The 26,158-nt window shown below is 43.1% G+C and overlaps 1 protein-coding gene and 1 pseudogene across 1 annotated transcript; both read right to left on the reverse strand.

The window, feature by feature from the left end:
* Positions 1–1,213: 1,213 nt before the first annotated feature.
* Positions 1,214–2,050, reverse strand: LOC147973192 (non-specific lipid transfer protein GPI-anchored 5 pseudogene; annotated as a pseudogene).
* A 1,534-nt stretch (positions 2,051–3,584) lies between these two features.
* On the reverse strand, positions 3,585–4,370 carry LOC125528650 (non-specific lipid transfer protein GPI-anchored 5-like). Its single transcript, XM_048693091.2, has one exon. The coding sequence runs from the start codon at positions 4,267–4,269 to the stop codon at positions 3,751–3,753; it is 519 nt and encodes a 172-aa protein (XP_048549048.2). The 5' UTR covers positions 4,270–4,370; the 3' UTR covers positions 3,585–3,750.
* Between the last annotated feature and the right edge of the window lie 21,788 nt (positions 4,371–26,158).

Consider the following 26,158-nt stretch of genomic DNA (forward strand, 5'->3'; position numbering starts at 1 on the left):
TAGACTGTTCATCTAATTTCCAAACATGGACACATAATCATTCCTTTCACAGTTGCATTGGCAGAAAGAAGATTTTCTAAATTGAAGCTATTGAAGTCCTATATGCGTACCACTATGACACAGCAAAGACTCAATGACTTAATAACACTTGAGAGTGAACTGTTGGAGAAAATTGATTACGAGGGTATCATTGAAGATTTCATTACAAAGAATACTACAAGAATGACGATGTTCAAATAAATAGCAACCGTGAGTTCGACAGGTATGACTTTTTAATATGACCAATTATTATGTAAGACATTATATTATATACATTATAATTTTTTTCTGTGATATATATATACATTATAATTCTCGTTAGTTCATTTTTTTTTTGTGAAATAGGACCCCAATTTTTAGTTTCGCATGGGGCCCCGGATTTTGCCGGCCCGGCCCTGGTGACATGCGTGATGACTAGCAGCACACTGGCGGTGGCGGTGGCATGGCTGGCGGCACAGCGGCGGGGTTCTCGGCCGCGTTCTAACATGTGTGGCAACTGTGCAGCGGCGTCGGTGAGGTTCCCATGGGGCGGCGGGGTTCTCGGCCGCGTTCTAACATGTGTGGCAACTGCGCGGCGGCGGCGGCGAGGTTCCCGTGGGGCGGTGGCGTTTCGGCGGGCCATGTGTGGAAGTTTTAGGCGGTTACAATTCCGCCAAAAGATATAGGAAGGTCATCTTCTCATAAATTTGCGGGGAGAAAATGCCACTTTTACGGGATTCTCTAAAGTTAAGGCTAGTTTGCGGGATCTGTTCGAGAGGCTTTCTTGCCACTAACTTTCCGTAAACGACGGTTATTTAGAGATAGGGAATCTCTTGAAGTTGCTCTTCATAAGCATCTAAAATCGGACCCCCACTAATACTTCACATTTCATCCAGGTTGTACATCCGACAGTGCAAGCATTTACGAGTAATTCGGTTGCCGCTACTTGGTGCTCTGTTTTCTTAGTATCACTACTCTTGTTTTCTTCTCTGTTTTCTGAGTATCACTACTCTGTTTTCTGAATATCACTATTCTGTTTTCTGCTCTGTTTCCAGATATGTACTTTCGTAGAGGAACTGAACTATCTTTGCAAAGGCATACATCGATGATAAGTAAGAATCTACTATGCGTTTGTACCCCGACCTGTGATGATGTGATAGGTGAAGCACATCTCGATCAAATTGAACCATCAATGGGAACAAAACAAAACCGACTTTATTTCAACTGCAGCAAGAGGAAACCCAAAGTAGTACATATGTGGAACACAACACTGACCAATCCTCCTCCCCAATGCTTAATGCTAAACCAAAATGAAAAAGAAATCATGCCACACAGGAAACGAATTTCTAGGTCGCCAGCCAGCTAGCGCTTCAGTCCAGCGGCCGAGATGCTCACTATGCAGTCACTACACGGCCGACACGGCGTAGAACGCAGCAGCCGCGAGCGCGAACACCAGGCCCACCGTGCCCTGGAGCGACGAGCCGCCGTTCTCCTGCAGGTACGCCGACGGGGTCGTCTTGGATCCAGAGCCTGCCGGTGTCTGCACCTCGGGCGTGGTCGGCGTGGCGGCGCCAGGAGCAGTGCCACCGCCGTTGCACTTGCTCGCGGGCGGGGTCTGCACGTTGCACGCCTTGGGGAGCTCGAGCGCGCGCGTCTTGTTGATGGTCATTCCGCCGAGCGACGAGGAGTCGCCGCCGAGCGCGCTGCAGAGGCACTGCGGCTGGGACTGCACCACCGAGCCAAGCTGCGAGCAGCAGGACTTGGTGGGCGCCGTGTCGTTGCCGCTGATGTAGTTCAAGCACGGGTAAAGGCCGACGAGCGCTGCCGTGCACCCGGACTGCGCCGATGCCGACGCCACCAGCAGCGCCGCTGCCACCGCCGCGGCCAAGAGGATGCCACTACCAGACATGGCTCTCGCCGCCATTGATGGATTCTTCTTCCCCTTGGATTGCTAGTGGATGCAAGAGGCTTTTTCTTGGGCTCGACGCTTCTTGCTTGCGCTGATCAGGCTTGTGTGTTCGTGCTTTTGGCGCTCAAATTTGTGTGATTTTATAGGAGCTGTTTTGTTGGGGAAGGTGGAATTAGTTGGGTGTGTTGGTGAACTGCATGTCCCTACTTCCTACTCGTGGTACGAAATGATTTCTCTCTGAATTGCTGCAGCTGTCGTATGCTGATGCTTCACAAAAAAATATTGCACATGTGGCTGCTACAATAGTTTATAGTTTGTGTTCATAGTTGAACCCATTGTTGAGGAAATCGTTAACTGGTAGCTGCTCGGTCGGCTGGTGAGTAGGGGATTAATAGGCTAATCGGTAAGTTAATCGGCCATTTAATCAATTAATCGAACGATTTATCGGGTAATCGGCTACTCGGGGACCCTATGAGTAGGGATTAATCGACAAGTTAACTGGTTAATCGGATAAATTCTTGAACATGAGTTGAACCACTGTCGTCCGCGTTGCCGTGTTGGATGAAGCCAACAACGGTATTAACTATTAAGTGTCAACGGTATAAGCCTACAACGATACTCTCTCCATTTTTATTTACTCTGCATATTAGTTTGACCTAAGTCAAATTTTTCTAAAGTTTGATCAAATTTATAAAAACAATTAATTCTAAGATTTCACAATATATATATATATATATATAATATTGTATGAAAATATATTGAATGATGATTCTAATGATATTGACTTATTATTGTGGGTTAATTGTTTTTGTGTAAACTTGGCCAAAATTTAGAAAGTTTGACTTGAGACAAAGCTAATATGCAAAGTAAATAAAAACACAAGGAGTATGCTACAGTCAACGAAGAAAAACTTCAGCATTCCCAAGGCCAAGGCCTTGCCTGCCTGAGACCTGGCGCCGCCGCTGCGTGGGGGTGACTTCGGTGCTGGGATGGTTGGCTTTTTGGTGAGGGCAGCAGTGATCCTCATGTTGTCGTGGCTTCAACGATGACGACTCCATGGTCTAGATCTGGAGGCCTCGAGCTGGTGGCGACGGTCCTTGCATCGGGTTGGGTCGGCGACCTTGGTACTTCGTGTGGCACCGATGAGGACCCGAACGAAAACTTGTGCTCCAGCGCCGGTGACTCATGAGGGGTGTTGTTGTGGGTCCCCTCCCCATACCAGAGCTTCGGTTGAAAACGCTAGTCTGTCTTTTCGGGCTCAGTGGCAGCGGCACAATTCATCGATACAGCTTAGGTACCTTTTGATTCCAGCGCGTCAGTGTCTTCGGGCATGCTTTATTCCTTGAGAGAAGACAAAAAGAAAGTGGTTTGCGATGGGCCGAAGTTGAAGTGACTGACATAATATGGAAATGTCGCTTCCCATTGATCTAAAACTTATTTCTGAATATTTCAGACAACTTCTGTGTTAGAATTAAACAAGGGGACAATGTTCCCCGTCTTGTTTAATTTAGTGTGTATGCTAAAATATAGGAAAACGCTGCAATCACAATATCATTAGAGGCATTCTACCACATATATAATCCTATAGGTTTTGTCATCACTCTTAATTTTTCTTGAAAGAAAAAAAAATCAATGTTTACCGTTGTTGGTCATATACTGAGACTCAAAGAAAACAACCAATAATAATATTACATATGTGGAACAGAACACCCTACAATATAATCCTCTCGGTCCTCACCAATCACCAATGCCCAATGCTAAACCAAATAATACCGAGAAAGAAATACATTTCTCAACGACCATCCAACTAGCGCCCCAGACGCTCACAGAGATGACACGGCGTAGACCGCAGCAGCCGCGAGGGCGAACACCAGCCCAGCCGGGCCCTGGACTGACGAGCCGCCGTTCTCCTGCAGGTACGCCGACGGGGTCGTCTTGGATCCAGACCCTGCCGGTGCCTGCACCTCGGGCGTGGTTGGCGTGGCGGCGCCAGGAGCACTGCCACCGCCGTTGCACTTGCTCGCCGGCGGGGTCTGCACGTTGCACGCCTTGGGGAGCTCGAGCGCGCGCGTCTTGTTGATGGTCATGCCGCCGAGCGACGAGGAGTCGCCGCCGAGCGCGCTGCAGAGGCACTGCGGCTGGGACTGCACCACGGAGCTCAGCTGCGAGCAGCAGGACTTGGTGGGCGCCGTGTCGTTGCCGCTGATGTAGTTCAAGCACGGGTAGAGGCCGACGAGCGCGGCCGTGCACCCGGACTGCGCCGACGCCGACGCCACCAGCAGGGCCGCCACAGCCGCTGCCAGGAGGATACTGCTGCTGCTTGACATGGTTCTCCCCGCCATTGGATGAATCCTCTCCTTGGATTGCTAGTGGAAGACAGATGCTTTTTCTTGGGCTGGAGGCTTTGGAGCTAGATGCTGTTTGTGCTTTTCGCATTCGAATTGGTGTGTTCTTATAGGAGTGGTTATTGTTGGGGAAGGTGGATTTAGTTGGGTTTGTTGTTGAGCTACTTCCTACTCTTGCAACGAAATGATTTCTTTCTCTGAATTCCAGCAGTTGTCGTGCACTACTTCAGAAAACTACTAGTATTTGATATGTGGCTGCTAAAATAGTTTGTGTTCAGACAGAAAGTTGGACCAGGCCGGTGCTGGTCCATGCCGTGTTACATGAAGCTAACAAAGGTATTGAGTGTCACGGCGTGGTTTTTGTTGGCTATCTCTTGTATTTTCCTTCCTGTTAGGAAGTGTTCCAGTAACTTGCTTTGTTATTCTGACATGCAACCAATGGATCTGATGTTTACTCGCTAGACAAATGCAACCAATATGGCGCGAGGAAAAAGTTTTTTGAACTCAACCGAGAGCACAAATCACTTCTATCAAAATATAGAGGATCTCACTTCGATAGAATCGAGGTTATTCATATCAATACAACTGTAGCAAAAATGATGGCATTGTCTAGCAACTTAAGGTGATTTATGAGACCGCTTATGTAGAATTTAAGCTTAATTTTGTTTCAGAACTTGATGATGGCATGGAACTATCTAGTTACCCTACACTTACAGAGGTTATGATATTTATCTTGCTACTAGTAAACATGGAAAATCCTTGACATGATAAAAAAAATAGGATGCTCATTAGAGCATCTCTAGGAACCTACTTCTCGGTTTTAAGAAATTGTCTACAAAAACCCAACTTTCTGCTCCGTAAGAGTATACTTTTTAGGAACTCATCATATATTCTAAAGACAGTCCTAATAAATCTTAGTCGACTGAGACTTTATTATGTCTCGATCGATGCTATATTCATGAGCTCTTACAATGAGATCCATGTAATTTTTCTTTTCAGTTTTTTTTTTACACTTTATAGCAGCAAGTCGACTAGACATAGCCACACACTTCTAAACAAGCCAACCAAAATAAAGGGTGAGCACCTCCACGCCTTATCCCTTGGCGGACTGAACATTCCACTCCCGCTCTAGCCATTGACCGGTTTGCTGCCAGCTGGAATGGAGCCACACACCACCTCCCATTACTAGAGCACATCCTCTTCTGATAGGCATGGAAGTACAGTGCCAGCCCAACGCCACGAAGGTTGACGCATGATAACTAAATTTCGTGTTTTGACCCTGTTTTATATCTATTCAAGATTTAATCCTAGTCTGATAAAATTTCGAGATCTGACGCTTTTGCTACCGCCAAGGTCCATGACGGTAGGGTCTAACAGCCTACCGCCAAGGTCCCTGGTGGTAGGCTTGCATGCCCTACCGCAAAATTCTCCAAGTGTTGAACACAGTGCGTGCTCGTGCCCACCGCCAAGCACCTTGGTGGTAGGGTTGTACAGGCTACCGCCAGTATGTTTGGCGGTAGGGATGTTTCCTACCGCCAAGGTCCCTGGCGGTAGGCTGTTACACCCTACCGCCATGGACCTTGGCGGTAGCAAAAGGGTCAGATCTCGATTTTTTTTTAAACTAGGGTCAGATCTCGAATAAGTTTCAGAAAAGGGTCAAAACACAAATTTTTACCGGGCATGGTCCAGGCCAAGGTGGAGAAGCATGTCTAGGAGGTTGGCCACGTCAAGTTGGAGGTCATGTCATCGCCCTATATTGACTATAGTGGTTGGAGTTTTATATATTCCTCTATGTACTTGAATCAGTCCCCCCCCCACCCCTCCACACACACACTTTCTGCCCTCATTTGGAACCAGTAAAAGATTATCCCCTACTTCACTTCATGTTCCAACCAAGTCAACAAAAATCACCTCTAAAATCCACCCACTGGTGTTTTATTGATTTCATATGAGAGAAGTGCATTTTTCAACCCCAAACTCTTGCCCTAGTCTAATTTACAACCCCAAACTTCAATACCGTCTAAATTACAACCCTCAACTCTCAAAACCGTTCAGGATTCAACCCTCCCCTCCTTGTTGACTGGTTTTGACCAGGGACGACCAGTTTTGACCAGTCAACGGATCCAATCAGCATGCCACATCAGAAAAAAATTTAAAATTTCAAGAAAATACAATTAAAAATCTGTAAGATCGAGAAAAAATCCAAAATAAAATTTCCCGGGAAAAAAATTTGCGAAAAAATTTCGAGAACTTTTTCTTGTAATTTTCGGGAAAAAAATAAAAATAATAATTTTTTTGGAAATTACTTTTTCTAGAAATTTTAACTTTTTTATTTTACATTTTAAAATATTTTTCTTGGGAATTTGAAATTTTTCCCTGGAGTTTTTTTATTTTAAGTATTTTTTGGTTTTTCATGGAAATATTGATAATTTTGTTTTTCAGAAATTCGTTTTTTTATTTTCCCCTGATTTTTTCCTGGAAATTTGATTTTTTTCTAATTTCTTTTCCTGGATTTTTTTTCGATTTTACATATTTAATTTTTTTTGCTGACATGGCATGCTGACTGGACCTGTTGACTGGTCAAAACCGGTCAACAGAGAGGAAAGGGTTGAATCCTAGCCGGTTTTGAGAGTTGGGGGTTGTAATTTAGACGGCATTGGAGTTTGGGTTGTAAATTAGACTAGGGCAAGAGTTCGGGGTTGAAATATGCACTTCTCTCATTTCATATAACTACAGGACGTTGTTCAAATTTTAAGAACAAAGATTTAGAAAATGAGAAAAAATTGAACAACAAAAATCTGATAAAATAATTCCATCATTTCTAAATTTTTTTGAAGGTTTCCATAATTTTAGTGGGTATGAAAACAATGTGTACGTAAAATATTCAAATATCCATAATTTTAGTGGGTACCAAAATGCTTTTGAGTGAATTTTAATTGGATTAATTTTAGAATTTTAAATCATCCATCCAAATATCACTATCTCTCACTACAGAAAATATTCAACAATTTTTTACGCATTTGCCTCCTCTATGGCTAGTCATGAGTTCTGATTCGTACAAGGAGGGATTTGCCTGCTTGTTTGCATTTTTCATTGGGAATTTTTTGGTCCAAAATCATAAACCTTCTGTTTTGCCAAGTAGTTTTCCCTTTTCATATGAATTGCTCAACTTAAAACTTTAGTAGCCCATCGGTACGACCTGGCATTTGTTGCTGCTACTACAGAACTCCCCCCAACCCCCACCGCCAACTAGTAATGGGAAAAACCATTGTGGAAGGACCTGCAAATGTTAGGACACACCTTTCATGATCGGAAAAGAAGACCGCTCTTGACATTATAACCACCTGCGATAAAAAAAGGTTGCATGAAGAATAGGTTGGCGGCTACTTAGTCGCTCTGTGGAGTATCACTAGATATATGCTTGACTACCACGTTGTCATTTGATCGTCACCACCACATATACTTCCTCGAATGTTTTGTACTTCTCATCGGGCCTCAGTTATGTTGTTGCTTATAAAAGTGAGGCCACTTGTGCATGTAACATCATCATGGCTCAAGGGAGCCCCTTATGGATACCATCATCCCTCTAGCAAGTATTTGGTGGTTGTCGAGGTTAGATAAGTGCTATGGAGATGTCAGATTCTAGTTGAAGACGAAGAATAACAATCAAAGATGTCGAATCTCTGTTTAAAATGAGAAAAAAAATCAATTGAAGAGTAACGTTATTATTTTGTTGAATATAAAAGTACTATTGCTTCTTTTATTTTATCTTATGATTCAAAACAATAATTACTTTTCCTAGAAAATGTCGACTAGCAGTATATTACTTGATCTATAAAATATCTATTTATGGACATGGATGATAACATGCTGGGGCAATAATCGCATGACCTTAGCCCATTGCCTTTAGGGTAAGCCCCAACATGCCAGGAAATGTAGCATGATGGTACATTACATTGATGGTTTCTCAAACAATAGTTCATTTTGAAATCTTCTATTGAAATGCATCTATTTTGATAAGTTGGGTTGGTTTGCAATGTCATTTTGGTTTTCAACGTTGTTGTGCAGTCTAAGCAAGTTGATTATATGTAAACTGAACCAAGTAAGAAAAGTAAACTTAGACGATAAATTGGTTTAAGAAGAAACCACTTGTCAACATCCAATTGTACTCATCAAATCTTTGCTAGGATATTGTTAGAGTAGTACTATATTGTAGAACCTTGTTTACATAAGTATATTTAAAGTACCACATAGTCATAAACATACATAAACAATTATGGTACACATAAGTGGCACACATTGTTATGTGAAGATGATTATTATCAACCTTAATGTTTTTTCCACCATTTAAATGTGGTTTAGCTCATCAAATAGTCTAAATGTTTAAGTATACTATACAATTCTAGAACATAGCTGTACTATAGGATTGCATTGTCGTTCATCTTATTAATAATAACAATTTAATATTATGATAAATGATGAATAAATGAAAAATATTAAGATTTAGCAACAAAACAAGTTGTAAAAAAGTAAAGATATTTAGTATAAATAATATGTTTAGTGGCAAAAATGTTATGTCAAAATGACAGGATAAAATCATTGAAAATAACATCAAAATATAAATATATAAACACAATTTGAATGTTCTTAATATGAGGAAATGCCAAAAAAAATAATTGTATTTCTCATACATATTCTGTAATAGCATAAATGAGTGTCTTTTTCTTTCTTTTGTTCACACATGCTCTGATAACATATTTGCAAAATGAAAAATCTAGACAAGAGCAAGTAAGTTAACACTGGGTTATGTTATAAATCATTGCATTGTAAAGCTAATTATATGTTGTATTAGAAAATAGAATTGTGACAATCTTCGGAACTCATAACATAACACTCGCATATAGATCAAACATGTATTGTCGTATAGACTAGGTTAGCTGGTCGATGTCTCCTCTCAACAGTGTAAGCTACACTATTATTATTTTGAGTCCTCTCCAATACATGTATGAAGACCATGTGTGCACTAATTATTAATTTTGTATAGGATTGCATGTTTAACGGTTGAACTTATAATGGAATTGACCACTTTTCATCCACTTGAGGCCCCTCGATTTTCTCCACATCAACGCCTAGCACTAACATTGTAACACCCCAGATGTAATTTACCTTATCTGTATCCCAACTCTTGCCATTTCCGGCCTAAGTTATTTTATTTTCCTCGGTGACGGGTTTTTGTCTCCGTGTATTGTTGTCTTTATCATGCATCTCATATCATGTCATCATGTGCATTGCATTTTCATACGTGTTTGTCTCATGCATCCGAGCATTTTCCCCGTTGTCCGTTTTGCATTCCGGCGCTCCTATCTCCTCCGGTGCCCCTTTCTACCTCTTTTCGTGTGTGGGGGTTAAACATTTCCGGATTGAACCGAGACTTGCCAAGCGGCCTTGGTTTAGTACCGGTAGACCGCCTGTCAAGTTTCGTGCCATTTGGACTCCGTTTGATACTCCAACGGTTAACCGAGGGACCGAAAAGGCCTCGTTTGTGTTGCAGCCCAACACCCTTCTAATTTGGCCCAAAACCCACCAAAAACCCTTCTATCGTCTAGAGCGTTCGATCACGATCGCGTAGCCGCAAACCGCACCTCATTTGGAGCCTCCTAACTCCTCCTACCTATAAAACTAGGCCTCCCCCGAAATTTTCGGGTGTTCCCTACCCTAAACCTAGATCAAATCCCTCTCTGCGCGGCCGGACATGTCCGTCGCCGCCCGGACGCACCGCCGCCGCCAATAGGAGGCCGCCACCTGTCCCTCCGCCGCCGTCTCTCTAGTCCGGCCCGGGCGAGCCCGCACCGGGCCCTCCAGGTCCATCGGGGCGCGCCGCCCGCCTCGGGTCGCCCCCGACGCCGCTCGTCGCGTCCGCCGCCGAAGCAGCCGACCGCCTCCGCCGCGGCGCACCTCGTCGCCGACCCCCTCCGCCTCGGCCGCTCCCCACCGTCCGGTCTCCAGCGCCGCCCCGCCGGACCGCTCCGCCACGCCGCCCACCTCCGACGTCCTCCTCGTCGCCGGCGAGCACCCCGGCCACATCTCCCTCCGGCGAACTCCCTCCTTCCGGCGAACAGGTCTCCGACGATCTTGAGCCGGCGAACTGCTACAGTACCCGCTACAGTAGATCCAGATCCAAATCTCCACGGTTGACTTTTTCCCTACAAACCCTAGATTTTTTTGCAAACTTTAGCATACTATAACTCTGCATCCGTAGCTCCAATTTATGTGTGTAGCATATCAAAATGTTCGTCTCGACGAGTACATCATTTCATCTCAATGCATCATTTTCATTTGATCTCATCTTGATGCCCAAAATGCTGTTGGAAGAGGGCTATGTGGTGAATTTGTCAGATCTGTTTCATCAAATAGTTTTTTGTCATTTTTGCCATGATTAATGTGTGCATGCTATGATCCTGTGCTCTACATGTGTTTTGTTATATGCCATGCCATCTTTACAGAGGTGCTTGCCATGTATTTTTGTGATATTTGTGGTGACTAGCACAAGCTTGCAAAGTAGCATAATCGGTAATGCTGATTTCAGGGACTTAGAATTTCACTAAGTCCTTGTCCTGATTTTGTCGTTTTGCCATATGTTCATGTTGTTTACTAGTGATCCGTGCCTCTTTTGAGGATGATCAGTAAGGATATTTTGTTAACATTGTGGTGCTCTATCCATCCATGTCTTTGTTTGCATTTATGGAGCACCCTAGCTTGAGTCAATTGAGCTCTACTTCTGCTATTTCGTGAATCCTGGCAGATTGTTGACGTGATTAGCGATTTTGCCGAGGTTGTTGCTATTGATCCGTGCATGCTATGTTATTGTTCTTGCCATGTCTAGCTCCTATGCCATGTATTCTTGATGGGTGTATGCTTAGTTTGTCATGCCATGCTCTGTAGTGAGTGCATCGAGCTCGTAAACATGCCTACTCGTTAACTGATTTGCATGCTCCAGTTTTTCACGAAGTCTGAATCTGTTTATGTTTTTGCCATGTTCACATGCTTGCAATTGTATTTTCTGATCCCTTTTGTCTCAAGGTCACTAAGGGATTTTTGTTAAGTGCTTTGAGTAGCTTCATGCCATGCCTTGATTTGCCATGTTAAGTTCCTGTAGCTTGTAGTTTTCATGCTCTAAAGTGTGCTTCCTGATGATAAATTCCAGCCTTGTGTTAATTTCACTAAGTCTGAAACCTGTTATCAATTGCATTTTTGCCATGCTTGTTTGAACCTCTTAATGGATGAATTAGCCGTAGCTCAGTGTTCATCTTTTGTCAAGCATCATGAGTGGATTCCTGCCATGTATTTTGTTGTTATGTTTGAGTGCTGTAGCATATTTATCTTGATGCATTTAGTTGGTCACTTGCTGATTATCGCAGACCGGTGCCATATTTGTTTTGCTTGCCATTTCCAAACCGTGCATCCGATTCCGGTGATCTTTATATCGATTTCAACCGAAATCACCTCACCTTTCCAGTGGCACTCTTGGATTTCCAAGTTGAGGCCAGGTTCAATCATTCCTTATCAAATCTTGCATATGCGTCACATACCGCATCCCGCATATCATATCATGTTTGCATCATGTTGTTTGAGTATTGCACGTGGTTGATTGTGTTCCGCTTGCTTGTTGTTCTTGTTTGGGTAGAGCCGGAAGACGAGTTCATGAACGAGGAGCCCGTTGAGTTTGAAGGAAATATGCCCTAGATGCAATAATAAAGTTATTATTTATTTCCTTATATCATGATAAAAGTTTATTATTCATGCTAGAATTGTATTAACCGGAAACATAATACATGTGTGAATACATAAACAAACAGAGTGTCACTAGTATGCCTCTACTTGACCAGCTCGTTAATCAAAGATGGTTATGTTTCCTAACCATGAACAAAGAGTTGTCATTTGATTAACGGGATCACATCATTAGTTGAATGATCTGATTGACATGACCCATTCCATTAGCTTAGCACCCGATCGTTTAGTATGTTGCTATTGCTTTCTTCATGATTATACATGTTCCTATGACTATGAGATTATGCAACTCCCGTTTTCCAGAGGAACACTTTGTGTGCTACCAAACGTCACAACGTAACTGGGTGATTATAAAGGAGCTCTACAGGTGTATCCAAAGGTACATGTTGGGTTGGCGTATTTCGAGATTAGGATTTGTCACTCCGATTGTCGGAGAGGTATCTCTGGGCCCTCTCGGTAATGCACATCACTGAAGCCTTGCAAGCATTGCAACTAATGAGTTAGTTGTGGGATGATGTATTACGGAACGAGTAAAGAGACTTGCCGGTAACGAGATTGAACTAGGTATGGGATACCAACGATCGAATCTTGGGCAAGTAACATACCGATGACAAAGGGAACAACGTATGTTGTTATGCGGTCTGACCGATAAAAGATCTTCGTAGAATACGTAGGAGCCAATATGAGCATCCAGGTTCCGCTCACTTCTTTGGAAATACAAGTTTCTCATAAACTTTGTATAAAGCCAAAATCTTTGATCATCTCATCAAAGTGTACATTCCAACTCCGAGATGCTCACTCCAGTCCTCAGAAGGATTGCTGGAGCTTTGCATCCTTATTAGCATCTTTTCAGGATTGACAAAACCTTTCGGTTGTATCACATACAACCTTTCCTCAAGAAAATCGTCGAGGAAACAATGTTTTGACATCCTATCTGCAAGATTTCATAAATAATGCAGTGACTGCTAATATAATTCCAACAGACTCTTAGCATTGCTACGAGTGAGAAAATCTCACCGTAGTCAACTCCTTGAACTTGTCAGAAAACATCTTAACGACAAGTCGAGCTTTCTTAATGGTGACATTTACCATCATTGTCCGTCTTCCTTTTAAAATCCATCTACACTCAACAGCCTTATGACCATCAAGTAGTTCTTCCAAAGTCTACACTTTGTTTTCATACATGGATTCTCTCTCGGATTATATGGCCTCAAGCCATTTATCGGAATCCAGGCCCACCATCGCTTCTCCATAGCTCGTAGGTTCATTGTTGTCTAGCAACATGACTTCGAAGACAGGATTACGTACCACTCTGAAGTAGTACGCATCCTAGTCATCCCACGAGGTTTGGGAGTGACTTGATCCGAAGTCTCATGATCAATATCATAAGCTTCCACTTCGATTGGTGTAGGTGCCACAGGAACAACTCTTTGTGTCCTGCTATACACTAGTTGAAGTGACGGTTCAATAACCTCATCAAGTCTCCACCATCCTCCCACTCAATTCTTTCGAGAGAAACGTTTCCTCGAGAAAGGACCCGATTCTAGAAACAATCCCTCATTGCTTTGGGATCTGAGATAGGAGGTATACCCAACTGTTTTGGGTGTCCTATGAAGATGCATTTATCCGCTTTGGGTTCGAGCTTATCAGCCTGAAACTTTTTCACATAAGCGTTGCAGCCCCAAACTTTTAAGAAATGACAGCTTAGGTTTCTCTAAACCATAGTTCATACGGTGTCATCTCATCGGAATTACGTGGTGCCCTATTTAAAGTGAATGTGGTTGTCTCTAATGCCTAACCCATAAACTATCATGGTAATTCGATAAGAGACATCATGGTGTGCATCATATCCAATAGGGTGCAGTTATGATGTTCGGACACACCATCACACTATGGTGTTCCAGGCTGTATTAGTTGTGAAACGATTTCCACAATGTCTTAATTCTGTGCCAAACTCGTAATTCAGATATTCATCTCTATGATCATATCATAGATATCTTATCCTCTTGTCACGACGATCTTTCAACTTCACCCTGAAATTACTTGAACCTTTCAATAATTCAGACTCGTGATTCATCAAGCAAATATACTCAACATCTACTCAAATCATCTGTGAAGTAAGAACATAACGATATCCACTACATGCCTCAGCACTCATTGGACTGCACACATCAAAATGTATTACTTCCAACAATTTGCTTTCTAGTTCCATTTTACTGAATCCGAGGCTTTCAGTCATCTTGCCCATGTGGTATGATTTGCATGCCTCAAGTGATTCAAAATCAAGTGAGTCCAAATGGTCCATTTGCATGGAGTTTCTTCATGCATACACACCAATAGACATGGTTCGCATGTCTCAAACTTTTCAAAAATGAGTGAGTCCAAAGATCCATCTACATGGAGCTTATTCATGCGTTTTATACCGATATGACTTAAGTGGCAGTGCCACAAGTAGGTGGTACTATCATTACTATCTTTTGGCATGAACATGTGTATCACTACGATCAAGATTCAATAAACCATTCATTTTAGGTGCAAGACCATTGAAGGTATTATTCAAATAAACAGAGTAACCATTATTCTCCTTAAATGAATAACCGTATTGCGATAGACATAATCCAATCATGTCTATGCTCAACGCAAACACCAATCTCGATGGTAGAGGGAGCGTACGATATTTGATCATATCAACATTGGAAACACTTCCAACACATATCGTTAGCTCACCTTTAGCTAGTCTCCGTTTATTCCGTAGCTTTTATTTCGAGTTACTAACACTTAGCAACCGAACCGGTATCTAATACCCTGGTGCTACTAGGAGTACTAGTAAAGTACACATCAACACAATGTATATCCAATATACTTCTATCGACCTTGCCAGCCTTCTAATCTACCAAGTATCTAGGGTAATTCTGCTCCAGTGGTTGTTCCCCTTATTACAGAAGCACTTAGTCTCGGGCTTGGGTTCAACCTTGGGTTTCTTCACTAGAGCAGCAGCTGAATTGCCGTGTCATGAAGTATCCCTTCTTGCCCTTGCCCTTCTTGAAACTAGTGGTTTCACTAACCATCAACAATTGATGCTCCTTCTTGATTTCTACTTTCGCGGTGTCAAACATCGCGAATATCTCAAGGATCATCATATATGTCCCTGATACATTATAGTTCATCACGAAGCTCTAGCAGCTTGGTGGTAATGACTTCGGAGAAACATCACTATCTTATCTGGAAGTTCAACTCCCACTTGATTCAAATGATTGTTGTACTCAGACAATCTGAGCACAAGCTCAACAATTGAGCTTTTCTCCCTTAGTTTGTAGGCTAAGAAAATCGTCGGAGGTCTTATACCTCTTGACGTGGGCACGAGCCTGAAATCCCAATTTCAGCCCTCAAAACATCTCATATGTTTCGCGACGTTTCAAAAATGTCTTTGGTGCCTCAACTCTAAACCGTTTAACTGAACTATCATGTAATTATCAAAATGTGTATGTCAGATGTTCGCAACATCCATAGACAATGTTCGAGGTTCAGCACACTGAGCGGTGCATTAAGGACATAAGCCTTCTATGAAGCAATGAGGACAATCCTCAGTTTACGAACCTAGTCCGCATAATTGCTACTATCAACTTTCAAATAAATTTTCTCTAGGAACATAACTAAACAGTAGAACTGAAGCGCGAGCTACGACATAATTTGCAAAGACCTTTTGACTATGTTCAGGATAATTAAGTTCATCTTATGAACTCCCACTCAGATAGACATCCCTCTAGTCATCTAAGTGATTACATGATCCGAGTCAACTAGGCCGTGTCCGATCATCACGTGAGACGGACTAGTCAACATCGGTGAACATCTTCATGTTGATCGTATCTTCTATACAACTCATGCTCGACCTTTCGGTCTTCTGTGTTCCGAGGCCATGTATGTACATGCTAGGCTCGTCAAGTTAACCCTAAGTGTTTCGCGTGTGTAAATCTGTCTTACACCCGTTGTATGTGAACGTTAGAATCTAACACCCGATCATCACGTGGTGCTTCGAAACACGAACTGTCGCAACGGTGCACAGTTAGGGGAGAACACATTCTTGAAATTGTAATGAGGGATCATCTTATTTACTACCGTCGTTCTAAGCAATAAGATGCATAAACATGATAAACATCACATGCAATCAAATAATAGTGACATGATATGGCCAATATCATATAGCTCCTTTGATCTCCATCTTGGGGCTCCATGATCATCTTGTCACCGGCATGACACCATGATCTCCATCATCATGATCTCCATCATCGTGTCTTCTTGAAGTTGTCTCGTCATCGACATGCAAGTCGTGATTCCCTTGACAAGAACATGATCAATCTCATACATCACATATATCATTCATCACATCCTTTGGCCATATCACATCACATAGCATACCCTGCAAAAACAAGTTAGACGTCCTCTAATTGTTGTTTGCATGTTTTACGTGGCAGCTATGGGTTTCTAGCAAGAACGTTTCTTACCTACGCAAAAACCACAACGTGATATGCCAATTGCTATTTGCCTCTTTTGAGGATGATCAGTAAGGATGTTTTGTTAACATTGTGGTGCTCTATCCATCCATGTCTGTGTTTGCATTTATGGAGCAACCTAGCTTGAGTCAATCGAGTTCTACTTTTGCTATTTCGTGAATCCTGGCAGATTGTTGACGTGATTAGCGATTTTGCCGAGGATGTTGTTATTGATCCGTGCATGCTATGTTATTGTTCTTGCCATGTCTAGCTCCCATGCCATGTATTCTTGATGGGTGCATGCTTAGTTTGTCATGCCATGCTCTGTAGTGAGTGCATCGAGCTCGTAAACATGCCTACTCGTTAACTGATTTGCATGCTCCAGTTTTTCACGAAGTCTGAATCTGTTTATGTTTTTGCCATGTTCACATGCTTGCAATTGTATTTTCTGATCCCTTTTGGCTCAAGGTCACTAAGGGATTTTTGTTAAGTGCTTTGAGTAGCTTCATGCCATGCCTTGATTTGCCATGTTAAGTTCTTGTAGCTTGTAGTTTTCATGCTCTAAAGTGTGCTTCCTGATGATAAATTCCAGCCTTGTGTTAATTTCACTAAGTCTGAAACCTGTTATCAATTGCATTTTTGCCATGCTTGTTTGAACCTCTTAATGGCTGAATTAGCCGTAGCTCAGTGTTCATCTTTTGTCAAGCATCATGAGTGGATTCCTGCCATGTATTTTGTTGTTATGTTTGAGTGCTGTAGCATATTTATCTTGATGCATTTAGTTGGTCACTTGCTGATTATCGCAGACCGGTGCCATATTTGTTTTGCTTGCCATTTCCAAACCGTGCATCCGATTCCGGTGATCTTTATATCGATTTCAACCGAAATCACCTCACCTTTCCAGTGGCACTCTTGGATTTCCAATTTGAGGCCAGGTTCAATCATTCCTTATCAAATCTTGCATATGCATCACATACCGCATCCCGCATATCATATCATGTTTGCATCATGTTGTTTGAGTATTGCATGTGGTTGATTGTGTTCCGCTTGCTTGTTGTTCTTGTTTGGGTAGAGCTGGAAGACGAGTTCGTGAACGAGGAGCCCGTTGAGTTTGAAGGAAATATGCCCTAGATGCAATAATAAAGTTATTATTTATTTCCTTATATCATGATAAAAGTTTATTATTCATGCTAGAATTGTATTAACCGGAAACATAATACATGTGTGAATACATAAACAAACAGAGTGTCACTAGTATGCCTCTACTTGACCAGCTCGTTAATCAAAGATGGTTATGTTTCCTAACCATGAACAAAGAGTTGTCATTTGATTAACGGGATCACATCATTAGTTGAATGATCTGATTGACATGACCCATTCCATTAGCTTAGCACCCGATCGTTTAGTATGTTGCTATTGCTTTCTTCATGATTATACATGTTCCTATGACTATGAGATTATGCAACCCGTTTTCCAGAGGAACACTTTGTGTGCTACCAAACGTCACAACGTAACTGGGTGATTATAAAGGAGCTCTACAGGTGTCTCCAAAGGTACATGTTGGGTTGGCGTATTTCGAGATTAGGATTTGTCACTCCGATTGTCGGAGAGGTATCTCTGGGCCCTCTCGGTAATGCACATCACTGAAGCCTTGCAAGCATTGCAACTAATGAGTTAGTTGTGGGATGATGTATTACGGAACGAGTAAAGAGACTTGCCGATAACGAGATTGAACTAGGTATGGGATACCGACGATCGAATCTTGGGCAAGTAACATACCGATGACAAAGGGAACAACGTATGTTGTTATGCGGTCTGACCGATAAAAGATCTTCGTAGAATACGTAGGAGCCAATATGAGCATCCAGGTTCCGCTATTGGTTATTAACCGGAGACGTGTCTCGGTCATGTCTGCATTATTCTCAAACCCGTAGGGTCCGCACGCTTAAGGTTACGATGACAGTTATATTATGAGTTTATGCATTTTGATGTACCGAAGGTTGTTCGGAGTCCCGGATGTGATCACGGACATGACGAGGAGTCTCGAAATGGTCGAGACATAAAGATTGATATATTGGAAGCCTATGTTTGGATATCGGAAGTGTTCCGGGTGAAATCGGGATTTTACCGGAGTACGGGGAGGTTACCGGAACCCCCCGGGAGGTATATGGGCCTTAGTGGGCCTTAGTGGAAGAGAGGAGAGGTGGCCAGAGATGGGCCGCGCGCCCCTCCCCCCTTGGCCCGAATAGGACAAGGAGAGGGGGCCGGCCCCCCTTCCTCCTCTCTCTCCTCTTTTCCCCCCTCCGCGAATCCTATTCCAACTAGGAAAGGGGGGGAGTCCTACTCCCGGAAGGAGTAGGACTCCTCTTGGCGCACCACCTCTTGGCCGGCCAGCCCCCCCCCCCTTTGAGCCTTTATATACGGAGGTACGGGGCACCCCTAGAGACACAAGTTGATCCACGTGATCATATTCTTAGCCGTGTGCGGTGCCCCCTTCCACCGTAGTCCTCGATAATATTGTAGCGATGCTTAGGCGAAGCCCTGTGACAGTAGAACATCAAGATTGTCACCACGCCGTCGTGCTGACGGAACTCTTCCCCGACACTTTGCTGGATCGGAGTCCGAGGATCGTCATCGAGCTGAACGTGTCCTAGAACTCGGAGGTGCCGTAGTTTTGGTGCTTGATCGGTCGGGCCGTGGAGACATACGACTACATCAACCAAAGTTAACGCTTCCATTGTCGATCTACAAGGGTACGTAGATCACACTCTCCTCCTCTCGTTGCTATGCATCACCATGATCTTGCGTGCGCGTAGGAATTTTTTTGAAATTACTACGAAACCCAACAGTGGTATCAGAGCCTAGGTTTTATGTGTTGATGTTATATGCACGAGTAGAACACAAGTGAGTTGTGGGTGATATGAGTCATACTGCTTACCAGCATGTCATACTTTGGTTCGGCGGTATTGTTGGACGAAGCGGCCCGGACCGACATTACGCGTACGCTTACGCGAGACCGGTTCTCCCGACGTGCTTTGCACAAAGGTGGCTAGCGGGTGACAGTTTCTCCAACTTTAGTTGAACCGAGTGTGGCTACGCCCGATCCTTGCGAAGGTTAAAACAACACCAACTTGACAAACTATCGTTGTGGTTTTGATGCATAGGTAAGATTGGTTCTTGCTTAAGCTCGTAGCAGCCACGTAAAACTTGCAACAACAAAGTAGAGGACGTCTAACTTGTTTTTGCAGGGCATGTTGTGATGTGATATGGTCAAGACATGATGCTAAATTTTATTGTATGAGATGATCATGTTTTGTAACCGAGTTATCGGCAACTGGCAGGAGCCATATGGTTGTCGCTTTATTGTATGCAATGCAATCGCACTGTAATGCTTTACTTTATCACTAAGCGGTAGCGATAGTCGTGGAAGCATAAGATTGGCGAGACGACAACGATGCTACGATGGAGATCAAGGTGTCGCACCGGTGACGATGGTGATCATGACGGTGCTTCAGAGATGGAGATCACAAGCACAAGATGATGATGGCCATATCATATCACTTATATTGATTGCATGTGATGTTTATCTTTTATGCATATTATCTTGCTTTGATTGACGATAGCATTATAAGATGATCTCTCACTAATTATCAAGAAGTGTTCTCCCTGACTATGCACCGTTGCGAAAGTTCTTCGTGCTGAGATACCACGTGATGATCGGGTGTGATAGGCTCTATGTTCAAATACAACGGGTGCAAAACAGTTGCACACGCGGAATACTCAGGTTATACTTGACGAGCCAAGCATATACAGATATGGCCTCGGAACACGGAGATCGAAAGGTCGAGCGTGAATCATATAGTAGATATGATCAACATAGTGATGTTCACCAATGAAACTACTCCATCTCACGTGATGATCGGACATGGTTTAGTTGATTTGGATCACGTAATCACTTAGAGGATTAGAGGGATGTCTATCTAAGTGGGAGTTCTTTAAGTAATATGATTAATTCAACCTAAATTTATGATGAACTTAGTACCTGATAGTATCTTGCTTATGTATGTTTGATTGTAGATAGATGGCCCGTGTTGTTGTTCCGTTGAATTTTAATGCGTTCCTTGAGAAAGCAAAGTTGAAAGATGATGGTAGCAATTACACGGACTTGAGGATTATCCTCATTGCTGCACAGAAGAATTACGTCCTGGAAGCACCGCTGGGTGCCAGGCCTGCTGCTGGAGCAACACCAGATGTTATGAACGTCTGGCAGAGCAAAGCTGATGACTACTTGATAGTTCAATGTGCCATTCTTTACGGCTTAGAACCGGGACTTCAACGACGTTTTGAACGTCACGGGGCATATGAGATGTTCCAGGAGTTGAACTTAATATTTCAAGCAAATGCCCGGATTGAGAGATATGAAGTCTCCAATAAGTTCTATAGCTGCAAGATGGAGGAGAACAGTTCTGTCAATGAGCATATACTCAAGATGTCTGGGTATTGTAATCACTTGATTCAACTGGGAGTTAATCTTCCGGATGATAGCGTCATTGACAGAATTCTCCAATCACTTCCACCAAGCTACAAGAGCTTCGTGATGAACTATAATATGCAAGGGATGAATAAGACTATTCCCGAGCTCTTTGCAATGCTGAAAGCTGCGGAGGTAGAAATCAAGAAGGAGCATCAAGTGTTGATGGTCAACAAGACCACTAGTTTCAAGAAAAAGGGCAAAGGGAAGAAGAAGGGGAACTTCAAGAAGAACAGCAAGCAAGTTGCTGCTCAAGAGAAGAAACCCAAGTCTGGACCTAAGCCTGAAACTGAGTGCTTCTACTACAAGCAGACTGGTCACTGGAAGCGGAACTGCCCCAAGTATTTGGCGGATAAGAAGGATGGCAAGGTGAACAAAGGTATATGTGATATACATGTTATTGATGTGTACCTTACTAATGCTCGCAGTAGCACCAGGGTATTTGATACTGGTTCTGTTGCTAATATTTGCAACTCGAAACAGGGACTACGGATTAAGCGAAGATTGGCTAAGGACGAGGTGACGATGCGCGTGGGAAACGGTTCCAAAGTCGATGTGATCGCGGTCTGCGCGCTACCTCTACATCTACCTTCGGGATTAATATTAGACCTAAATAATTGTTATTTGGTGCCAGCGTTAAGCATGAACATTATATCCGGATCTTGTTTGATGCGAGACGGTTATTCATTTAAATCTGAGAATAATGGATGTTCTATTTATATGAGTAATATCTTTTATGGTCATGCACCCTTAAAGAGTGGTCTATTTTTGTTGAATCTCGATAGTAGTGACACACATATTCATAGTGTTGAAGCCAAAAGATGCAGAGTTGATAATGATAGTGCAACTTATTTGTGGCACTGCCGTTTAGGTCATATCGGTGTAAAGTGCATGAAGAAACTCCATACTGATGGACTTTTGGAACCACTTGATTATGAATCACTTGGTACTTGCGAACCGTGCCTCATGGGCAAGATGACTAAAACACCGTTCTCCGGTACTATGGAGAGAGCAACAGATTTGTTAGAAATCATACATACAGATGTATGTGGTCCGATGAATATTGAGGCTCGTGGCGGATATCGTTATTTTCTCACCTTCACAAATGACTTAAGCAGATATGGGTATATCTACTTAATGAAACATAAGTCTGAAACGTTTGAAAAGTTCAAAGAATTTCAGAGTGAAGTTGAAAATCATCGTAACAAGAAAATAAAGTTTCTACGATCTGATCATGGAGGAGAATATTTGAGTTACGAGTTTGGTGTACATTTGAAAAATTGTGGAATAGTTTCGCAACTCACGCCATCCGGAACACCACAGCGTAATGGTGTGTCCGAACGTCGTAATCGTACTTTACTAGATATGGTGCGATCTATGATGTCTCTTACTGATTTACCGCTATCGTTTTGGGGATACGCTCTAGAGACGGCTGCATTCACGTTAAATAGGGCACCATCAAAATCCGTTGAGACGACGCCTTATGAACTGTGGTTTGGCAACAAACCAAAGTTGTCGTTTCTGAAAGTTTGGGGCTGCGATGCTTATGTGAAAAAACTTCAACCTGATAAGCTTGAACCCAAATCGGAGAAATGTGTCTTCATAGGATATCCAAAGGAAACTATTGGATACACCTTCTATCACAGATCCGAAGGCAAGACTTTTGTTGCTAAATTCGGAAAGTTTCTGGAGAAGGAGTTTCTCTCGAAAGAAGTGAGTGGGAGGAAAGTAGAACTTGACGAGGTAACTGTACCTGCTCCCTTATTGGAAAGTAGTGCATCACAGAAAACTGTTTCAGTGACACCTACACCAGTTAGTGAGGAAGCTAATGATGATGATCATGAAACTTCAGAACAAGATACTACTGAACCTCGTAGATCAACCAGAGTGAGATCCGCACCAGAGTGGTACGGTAATCCTGTTCTGGAAGTCATGCTACTAGATCATGATGAACCTACGAACTATGAAGAAGCGATGGTGAGCCCAGATTCCGTAAAATGGCTTGAAGCCATGAAATCTGAGATGGGATCCATGTATGAGAACAAAGTATGGACTTTGGTTGACTTTCCCGATGATCGGTAAGCAATTGAGAATAAATGGATCTTCAAGAAGAAGACTGACGCTGACGGTAATATTACTGTCTATAAAGCTCGACTTGTCGCAAAAGGTTTTCGGCAAGTTCAAGGGATTGACTACGATGAGACCTAATCATCCGTAGCGATGCTTAAGTCTGTCCGAATCATGTTAGCAATTGCTGCATTTTATGATTATGAAATTTGGCAGATGGATGTCAAAACTGCATTCCTGAATGGATTTCTGGAAGAAGAGTTGTATATGATGCAACCAGAAGGTTTTATCGATCCAAAGGGAGCTAACAAAGTGTGCAAGCTCCAGCGATCCATTTATGGACTGGTGCAAGCCTGTCGGAGTTGGAATAAACCCTTTGATAGTGTGATCAAAACATTTGGTTTTATACAGACTTTTGGAGAAGCCTGTATTTACAAGAAAGTGAGTGGGAGCTCTGTAGCATTTCTGATATTATATGTGGATGACATATTGCTGATTGGAAATGACATAGAATTTCTGGATAGCATAAAGGGATACTTGAATAAGAGTTTTTCTATGAAAGACCTCGGTGAAGCTGCTTACATATTAGGCATTAAGATCTATAGAGATAGATCAAAACGCTTAATTGGACTTTCACAAAGCACATACCTTGACAAAGTTTTGAAGAAGTTCAAAATGGATCAAGCAAAGAAAGGGTTCTTGCCTGTGTTACAAGGTGTGAAGTTGAGTAAGACTCAATGCCCGACCACTGCAGAAGATAGAGAGAAAATGAAAGATGTTCCCTATGCTTCAGCCATAGGCTCTATCATGTATGCAATGCTGTGTACCAGACCTGATGTGTGCCTTGCTATAAGTCTAGCAGGAAGGTACCAAAGTGATCCAGGAGTGGATCACTGGACAGCGGTCAAGAACATCCTAAAATACCTGAAAAGGACTAAGGATATGTTTCTCATATATGGAGGTGACAAAGAGCTCATCGTAAAAGGTTACGTTGATGCAAGCTTTGACACTGATCCGGACGATTCTAAATCGCAAACCGGATACGTGTTTACATTAAATGGTGGAGCTGTCAGTTGGTGCAGTTCTAAACAAAGCGTTGTAGCGGGATCTACATGTGAAGCGGAGTACATAGCTGCTTCAGAAGCAGCAAATGAAGGAGTCTGGATGAAGGAGTTCATATCTGATCTAGGTGTCATACCTAGTGCATCGGGTCCAATGAAAATCTTTTGTGACAATACTGGTGCAATTGCCTTGGCAAAGGAATCCAGATTTCTCAAGAGAACCAAGCACATCAAGAGACGCTTCAATTCCATCCGGGATCTAGTCCAGGTGGGAGACATAGAGATTTGCAAGATACATACGGATCTGAATGTTGCAGACCCGTTGACTAAGCCTCTTCCATGAGCAAAACATGATCAACACCAAAGCTCCATGGGTGTTAGAATCATTACTGTGTAATCTAGATTATTGACTCTAGTGCAAGTGGGAGACTGAAGGAAATATGCCCTAGAGGCAATAATAAAGTTATTATTTATTTCCATATATCATGATAAATGTTTATTATTCATGCTAGAATTGTATTAACCGGAAACATAATACATGTGTGAATACATAGACAAACATAGTGTCACTAGTATGCCTCTACTTGACTAGCTCGTTAATCAAAGATGGTTATGTTTCCTAACCATGAACAAAGAGTTTTTATTTGATTAACGGGATCACATCATTAGGTGAATGATCTGATTGACATGACCCATTCCATTAGCTTAGCACCCGATCGTTTAGTATGTTGCTATTGCTTTCTTCATGACTTATACATGTTCCTATGACTATGAGATTATGCAACTCCCGTTTGCCGGAGGAACACTTTGTGTGCTACCAAACGTCACAACGTAAATGGGTGATTATAAAGGTGCTCTACAGGTGTCTCCAAAAGTTACATGTTGGGTTGGCGTATTTCGAGATTAGGATTTGTCACTCCGATTGTCGGAGAGGTATCTCTGGGCCCTCTCGGTAATGCACATCACATAAGCCTTGCAAGCATTGCAACTAATGAGTTAGTTGCGAGATGATGTATTACGGAACGAGTAAAGAGACTTGCCGGTAACGGGATTGAACTAGGTATTGAGATACCGACGATCGAATCTCGGGCAAGTAACATACCGATGACAAAGGGAACAACGTATGTTGTTATGCGGTCTGACCGATAAAGATCTTCATAGAATATGTAGGAACCAATATGAGCATCCAGGTTCCACTATTGGTTATTGACCGGTGACGTGTCTCGGTCATGTCTACATTGTTCTCGAACCCGTAGGGTCCGCACGCTTAAGGTTTCGATGACAGTTATATTATGAGTTTATGAGTTTTGATGTACCGAAGTTAGTTCGGAGTCCCAGATGTGATCACGGACATGACGAGGAGTCTCGAAATGGTCGAGACATAAAGATTGATATATTGGACGGCTATATTCGGACACCGGAAGTGTTCCGGGTGATTTCAGAGAAAACCGGAGAGCCGGAGGGTTACCGGAACCCCCCCGGGAGAAGTAATGGGCCATATGGGCCTTAGTGGAAAGAGAGAGGGGCAGCCAAAGGTGGGCCGCGCGCCTCCTCCCCCTGGTCCGAATTGGACTAGGAGAGGGGGGGCGGTGCCCCCCCTTTCCCTCCCCTCCCCACTTGCTTCCCCCTCCTAGTAGGAGTCCTACTCCTACTAGGAGGAGGACTCCTACTTGGCGCGCCTATAGGGCCGGCCGGCCTCCTCCCCTTGCTCCTTTATATACGGGGGCAGGGGGCACCCCTAGACACACAAGTTGATCCACGTGATCATATTCTTAGCCGTGTGCGGTGCCCCCTTCCACCATAGTCCTCGGTAATATTGTAGCAGTGCTTAGGCGAAGCCCTGCGACGGTAGTGCATCAAGATCGTCACCACGCCGTCGTGCTGACGGAACTCTTCCCCGACACTTTGCTGGATCGGAGTCCGGGGATCGTCATCGAGCTGAACGTGTG

This window comes from Triticum urartu, chromosome 5A (genome assembly GCF_056163025.1).
Source record: "Triticum urartu cultivar PI428250 chromosome 5A, HENAU_Tu73, whole genome shotgun sequence".
Taxonomy (NCBI): Eukaryota; Viridiplantae; Streptophyta; class Magnoliopsida; order Poales; family Poaceae; genus Triticum; species Triticum urartu.

Coding starts and splice junctions, on each gene's coding strand:
- LOC125528650 (XM_048693091.2), bottom strand. CDS start 4,269: ATGGCGGGGAGAACCATGTCAAGCAGCAGCAGTATCCTCCTGGCAGCG.